This window comes from Centruroides sculpturatus, unplaced genomic scaffold, assembly GCF_000671375.1.
Source record: "Centruroides sculpturatus isolate CEXI.00-Female unplaced genomic scaffold, Cexi_2.0 scaffold2389, whole genome shotgun sequence".
NCBI lineage: Eukaryota > Metazoa > Arthropoda > Arachnida > Scorpiones > Buthidae > Centruroides > Centruroides sculpturatus.
Genome location: NW_019386576.1, coordinates 32526 through 40687, shown reverse-complemented (window position 1 = coordinate 40687; position 8162 = coordinate 32526). Strand labels below are relative to the sequence as shown.

The following is an 8162-nucleotide window of genomic DNA, read 5'->3' as shown; positions in this document are numbered from 1 at the left end:
ACAACTCCACCGAAGGAGGCCTCTCGCGCATCATTGGTTTACGCGGAAAAAAAGAAGGTCCGATACTTTTTGAACAGACCTTGTACACTTTTTGATAGCTTGTATCTTGAGAAAATTAAGAAAATAGAAGTTATTAACAAAGTGTGTTAATGTTAATTTTATCAAGGGATGTTTTATGTGCAAAGCAGTTTATTAAATAATCTGAAAATATCTCCGTATTGCATTAAAGAATAAAAAAGAAAAATTTTTTTAAAATGCATTACAAACATTTGAATAGAAAGTTTGGAAAGTGCACAAATTAAACAATTACTGCAACTAATTATACACTTTTGTCAGTTGTATGTTTGTATTGATATATTAATCAATGCCTTTATATGTAATCTCTATATTTTCATGGATTGAATATCTTCTTTCTAATAACCTTGCTTTGCTCCAATGCAGAACAAAACCAACCAACTTTGGAAATGAACCAGAGCTGTGTTATCCTATTGTGAAAATGTCATAGTTGAGTTCCTGCAATCTAGAAAAAGTGATTTGATATGTGCTCATGTTTTATATTAGAAGCAGGAATCATGTTTATGCTGGATTTAAGTCTGGTACAACGAGATTAACTTAAATAGGCTGTATGAGTTATGGTTTTTCACAATTCCTTAAAAATAAGAGGCCAAAACTTTGAATACGTAAAAGCGCTGTCTCTTGCATGCAAGTAGAGTGAACCAACTCTGATAGGATCTAATAATTTGAATCCCTTTATTGTTTTATAAGTATTGCCAACATACATGAATATAATCCTTTTGGACTCAAATTGATCTCCAATTTTAATAGTGTGTAAGAGCTCTAATAATGCAAGAAAGACTAACATTTTATAGCACTTTGGATCAAAAAGGTAGCGCACATGAACAAAAGGATGGAATGTAGACAACAAATGTTCCTGTTGATTTCACCATCTTATAAACTGTATATTTAGGAAATGGATTGATTTCTTGAATTTCAGGTTAAGACTTAAATGACATCCCTTACAGATTACAGTTGTCTGCCATAAACTGCTCATGATTAATGTATGCCTGTAGTATTGTGAGGATTTGTGATTATTGTCAATAGATGGTTGAGTATAAAAGTTTGTCAGGATCAGACACCTGTTGATTGTATTCCAACAATCTGTAGTCACATATGAAGAACAATTAGGTGTAAATGGATAGAAGGATGAAAGTAGCAATGTTCTAACAACATAAGGATAGAAAATGTGTTTCATAGTTTAGTTTTGTGGTCAGTAAATTTTTACATACATGTAGGAGGGAGAGGACACTGGTCAAGGTGAAAGACAAACTAATGGAAGCCAATGACAATAAGCTCAGACAATCTGATTGGATGTAATGCCAAACTAAATTTGTATGAGCATTGTAGGTTTGACCATGATCATCAATTTGCTGTCACTCTATATACCCTTCAATGATCTCAGATCCAACACTGGATTTTTCATATACAATGAGTGAGATGCTCATGCACAATGAAATACAGGCTTGTGCATAAAAAATGAAATATTTATGCTACTTGTTTCAGTTACTAGCTGAAATTTTGAGTCAGTCTTTTGATACATAAAATGATCATTTATTTAATTAAATTATTTAACTATAAAATGTATCACAAAAGATATCAGAAGAAAAATTAGCAATTTGTTTAATTAAGGTAAGTTTGATATCTTCTAAATCAGTGGTCGACAACCTTTCTCACCTCACGGATCACTAAAGTCACAATTTTGAATCCCGTGGACCATTATTGTGAATTTTTTAAACAATACAAAATCTGTAGAACAATGATCATAAAAGTTCAATTTTATTATATTATAATTAAACATGTGAGTTTCATATTAACAAATTAATGCAAGCCTAAAGTTCATTGCTGCTTGTTTGAAACAAATTTATGGATTCTTTGCGCTTTTCCGTGAAGGACGACAATCGCACTCACAATACTGTTTATTGATAACAGTCACTTCATTTTTGATTTTAGATTTGAATAAAAAACCCCAATGAGTGAAAAAAGCAATAAGCATTTTGCATTTCTTTCGTAATACTTCGCATAACCTTCAGTTGATCAATGTTCAAATTTTCCATGGACTGCCAGTTGCCGGTCTAAATCATTTTAATCCTATTAAGTTGATTTTTCTCACAGCAACAATGGTAAGTTTTCTGCATTTTATTAATTTTAAAAGTACAATTAACAAATTAATAGAGTACTTTGATCATTTAAATTAAATACTAAATGAATTATTTTATTATAATTAAACTTGATAACTTTACTAAGAAATGTAAATACTTTGTTGGTTTGAAATAAATAAAAAGTACAACAAAATTGTTGTTGTTCAGTTGTCTTTTCCATGCTGATTATGGTTAGTGTGAACATGACAATTTAAATTCAATAAAATAATCATTTGTTATTTCTTGTCAAGGTTGATTCATGAGTTCATCATTACATATTATAGATGTGGCCTGCCTTCCTTGAAATTTTATAGTACACAAAACACTTATTTCTGAAAAGATGATGTATCATTCAATCAGACCACAAACTACAATGTTCTGTTAGTATCACTAAATCAGATTAGTGGTCTTCAGTTAAGATGTCTATTCTTTTGGAATCATGGTATTGCACCAAGAGTAACTTACACATATAGCATTCTACACTAAAAAAGTTCAAGTATAAGATACAATACTGTTTCTAGACTCCATAGCATGAATGGTACACCATACAAGTGCTTTCAAGCATAACACCATTATAAATGATGTTTTTTCTTCTATTTCAGCAATATATATTTTAATCTATATTTTCATGTTGTGTGTGCATTTAATTATTGAGGACAATCTAATGCTGAAAATAGGTAGAAATAGTAACTGGAAATACAGTATATAAGTAACCCACTTGCAGCCATGTACTTTAAATATACTAATAAAATATTGATTTGTAAAACAGCCTTAATAGTCCAATAAAGGAATCATCTGTTTGTTTGGTATTTAACTGTTTTTCTTTGTTTTTATTAATAATTTTTCAGTTTATATTTTTCTATACAGTCAAATAAAAATTATATTATGATAATTTTTAAGGGCTTTGTATGATAAACAACTTTTTCCAATCCATAATCCTGTGACCACTGAAATCTCATCAAATTTCACGTCAAAGGCAATGGCATTGACTAGTTTGTGCAGGGCTCAAAACTTTACTTTTACCATTAGTTTGACATTGTTTAAGCTTATACATGATCACCTGCCATTTCTGGTCTTTCAGATCATAGGATTACAATGAGAATGATGCTAGTAAATAAATAGTTTTATACGTTTAAAAATAAGGTTTTATTGCATTCCACTAATGTTTATTGTAAATGAGTATTTTAAATTATTTAGTATATAGCTCATCCAAGAGTGAAAAGTAAAACTTTAGTACTAGTTTTTTTGGTTTTTATTTTTAAACTAATTACAACTTATTTATGTTTACATGTTAAAATTACATCTAAATCTGAAATTAGGAAGAACATTTTAGCTAATTAAATGTATTCATTACACATTTTAAACAGAATACAGATAAACAGTTTATTTAAACAAATTTTATACAATATACAGTAGAGCGTCGTTTATCCGAAAGATGGTTATCCGAAACGTCCGTTATTCGAAAGCATTCCAGTCGGCAAATTTAAATTTTCGCTAGTGCTGTGGTGCTGCAATCTTCGGCTATTTCTCAGGCTACTCAAATATTTTACGTTTTTGATACTAAATTAACATCTGAAGTATAATTTTTTATTGTTTTTATATTTTTCAATAAATTTATTTTGTTTGTACAAAATAAAAAAATAATTTTTAACGATACAATAGTCTTTGTTAGGCTTAACATCGACGAAAATTCAACGCGAAGCGACGCAACGGAGAGAAATTTCAACATGGGATAAATTAATATATTTTTTCGTACATGATTTGTTATCCGAACCACCCCAGTCCCCAATTGATCGGATAAACGACGCTCTACTGTATTTTGTATTATTAAACAGCAGCATCCATAGGAAGCTACTCAGAGTAGATTGGAATGATATAGTCACAAATGGCAGTCCAACAAGAGAGAATGCTATTCCATTGGGTCATCCAAAGGAAACTTTGTCACATCTGTAGAATGAGTGATGAAAGGAATTAAAACTAAGACATTTGGAATCATGAAGACGACAATAAAAGAGGAAGTCCATTTAAGGAATGGATGGATGATGTGAAAGAATGATATTCAGGAGCTGGTTCACTGTGCCCTAGATGGGGTGGAAAAGACGGTGAAAATGGCAACAGACTCCAGTGGGTACTGGTCCCACGGACAGTGATAATCTATATCCTTTCATCAAACTGGATATACAGTAGATCATATAAAAATTCTGCATTACTTTGCAAGAAAAAATATTTTTAAACAATTTGCATTTTTATTTACCAAACAGGATTCATAAATTACATTTCTGTTTTGTTTTCTTTCCTTTCTAACAATCCTCTCATAACAATGAATTTAATAATAATTACTTGCAACTTTATCCTGCCCTTTTCAACTTGGTAGTAATGTAAAATTTAGCTAAGAGGTCTGTTCAAAAAATATGCGGACTGACGTCATAAAACAAAATGTACTTTAATGTAATGTCCTTCAGCACCTTCATTACATTTGCCTTAATCTCGGGAATCGTCTCAAATCTTCCTTTTAAGGGTCTTTTGAGTTTGGGGAACAAGAAAAAGTCACAAGGAGCAAGGTCAGGTGAGTAGGGGTGGGTGGAGAAGAACAGTGATCGAGTGTTTGGCCAAAAACTTGAGTTCTGAGGGCTGAATGGTCTGGAGCATTGTCGTGATGGAGAAACTAGTTGCCACTCCTCCATATTTCTGGCTTTTGCGACAGATGGCATCCCTCAGACGTTTCAGAACTTCAATACAGTAAGTCTGGTTCACTGGAGCCTTCGGGAGGTATTTGTGGTGAACAAACCCTTAGCATCAAAGAAAACCATCAGCATCACTTTGACATTGGATCAAACTTGGCGAGCTTTTTTGAGTCTGGGAGACGTTTCACCCACCCACTGGGATGATTGGACCTTCGTTTCAGTGTCATAACCGTAAACTCATGATTCATCACTTGTTATGATCCTTACAAGAAGTTTTCATCTTTTTCTGAACGATCAAGCTGTTCCTGACAAACCTGGACGCAACTAGCTTTTTGGTCGTCCGTCATCAGGCGTGGCACAAATTTCACAGCAATGCAGTGCCTCTTCAATTTTTCAATCAAAATTTCATAACAAGATCCAACTGATATCCCACACTTCAGCAAGCTCCCTGACAGTCAGATGCCAATTTTCCTGCACCAGGGTGTTGATTTTGTTGACGTGTGGGTCATCAGTTGACATGGAAGGATGTCCAGGACACTCATGGCCTTCAATTGACTGTCGACCACCCTTAAAACACGCTGTAGGCTTCATAGCAACATCACCATAATACCCTATTCACACTGTATATTTTAAGCCAGCTTAGGAATGAAATATGAACGGAACTGACTTAATGTTAAACCGGTTTAACTACCAACAACTGGCTTAGCTTAAATCTCTTTCTCAAAGAAGCTTAAGTCGCTTCAAGCTTTCCTCAAGATCTGCCACAAGTTCAAAAATAATGGCGGAAGCAGATGTACAAATGTTTGAACAAAGCGAGAAAAAACATTCAAAAAATTGGTCAGAGGAGGAGATGGCAATTTTAATTGAAATATGGGGAGAAAAGATCGACGACTTACGTCAAGCGAAACGAAACAAAACTATATATGAAGCAATGGCAGCAGAAATTCGTTTTCAGAGGCCAATGTCCAGAGCGAGAATGTGGTCCAAAATAAGGACAAAAATTAAAAATTTAATTGCCAAATATAGGTAAGTTAAAATTGTGAAAATACATAATCATTAAATTAATTATCGTTTAATATTTAAATAAAGAATTCTTTAAACAGTTATATTTTGAACATTGATACCAAATGACGAAAATTATATTATATTTCTTATTACTCGTACGATAATTGTAAATGATGTAAACATCAAATTAATATTAAAATTTAAAAGAAAAAATTAATCTTCCTACTTGAAACAATGAAATTTTCTTTTTTTATTTTAACTAGAGAAGAAGTAACGAAGATTGGGCATTCGGGAGGTAGCCCATCTACCTGGCAATATTTCCAGGTAGTTAATTCAATTATAGGACATCAGCCAGCCCAGAATGTATCATTAATGGAAGAAAGTTGCAGCAGTATGATGATACAATGTTTACAATCACCTGAATTGGATATAGGTAAACTATCATTAGATGTATCCTATTATATCAACATCTATTACCTAAGTTATAATAATAAATATTTTTGATGGTTAACTTCTCATAATACTTGTCACTTTTCAATATAACACAACACTCTGGAATTTATCATTAAAATTGTACATGTGTACCTTTATTACCATTTGGCATCTATAACTGCAAGAACTATGGAATACCAGTTAAATTTAAAAGTTGTCAGAATAAATTTGTCTGGAAAGAACTAATATTTAAGCATGTTCACAAACTCCATTTTACATATATTTTTGTGTAATTAAGCATTTAAGTCCTGGTGATTTTTCTTATGATTGTTACTAAACATGTAATCATCATTTACTCTAATAAATTAATGTTTTCATATAATTTACATCATAATTGTGTGTATTTAAATAAAATAATGTATAGTGTTAAATAATTGTGCTTGTATCTTTTAGAGAACAATGAAAATTCCAATGAAATAATTGAAGAGGTACTGGTACCACTTGAACCTGAAATAAGGGTGACGAGGTCGTTGAAGAGAAAGAAACGGCCATTGGAACAGCAAATAAATGAATTAATAAGTGAAATTAAAAGAAGTAATGATGTTTCTGAGGAATTGGAAAGAAAATCCATAAAAATTGCAGAGGAAGGACTGCAACTACAGAGAGAAAGTGTAGAATTGCAAAAGGAATTGTTATCTGTAATAAAAATGTCTAATTGATTTGAAATAAAAATCATTTTTATTGTATATGATCATTTATTTTCCTCATTTGAAAATACATCTTTGATGATTGTGTGAGGACTGCAGTTATAAAGGCATTAAAATCTATGAATAATAATTAATGAAATTAAAAGTATAAACAATAATTTATTAACTATATAAATATTTATTTTCCTGACTTTATAAATGTTATAAAATTTATATACTCTAACATTAATCTGAAATAAATTACTTTGACTGAAAATTTGTCTAGTGTTTGTATTTTTATTCAGTCTCCTGATTTTCAAGAGCTTGTTTAAAAATAATTTGCAGTTACAAGGAGTTTCATTTAACACAAGTTATGAGGACTGCTCGCTCACACAAAATTAATTTATATTAATGATTTTAGAACAAACAGATAATTAGTTAGAACTTTATACATTATTTAGGGGGGGCGTGTCTAGCCTGCGGAGGTGTTGGTGACTTTTTTGCTGAGCTGTCGTGGCGACGTTGGACATGGAATTTTTACAACAGAATATTAAGTGTAGAACTGAATTAAGTAGTTCAAATGTTGCATTAACTAGAATAATAATTTTTATGTTACTAATGATTGCCGGAATTGAGTTAAATCCCGGACCTTTTCCTCGATCTCCTCCAATATCAAGTCAAGCAGTTATGCAAAAAAGGGGACGAGGGAGACCACGTAAAGAGCATACAAGAGATATAGAAGAAAATACTCAGACAAGCGAAATGTCAGGAGAGGAATACTTATTTGAGGAACATTCCAAGAGCACTACAGATATCTCGAGGTATGCTAATATAAAAGACTATTTCGAACCGGAAGAAGATTTATCAACAAAGACTACTGAACCTGAATACTCAATTAAATCGGTCTATGAATTAATCCAAGACAAATTTGAAAGTTTGAACTTCGAAATCCGGTCCCTGAAAGCTGAAATGAACAAAATGAACGAAGAAAATTTAAAGCTCAAGGAAAAGTTAAAAGATATGTGTAAAAAAATACGTTCATTAGAAGAAAGAACAGATTCGTACAGTAAGCTAAAAGGTATGGTGGACTTTGAAATTGATAAAATGTTAAACGAGAGAACTAAGAAGAATCTAATTATATTTAATTTTCCATTTAAAAC

At 31.7% G+C, this 8162-nt stretch overlaps 1 protein-coding gene across 1 annotated transcript; it reads left to right on the top strand.

Moving 5' to 3' along the window:
- The first annotated feature begins 5654 nt into the window (after positions 1-5654).
- Positions 5655-7238, top strand: LOC111615340. Its single transcript, XM_023356764.1, has 2 exons — positions 5655-6317; positions 6770-7238. Exons 1-2 carry the CDS (start codon positions 6119-6121, stop codon positions 7033-7035), a joined length of 465 nt encoding a protein of 154 aa, XP_023212532.1. The 5' UTR covers positions 5655-6118; the 3' UTR covers positions 7036-7238.
- Positions 7239-8162: the final 924 nt, after the last annotated feature.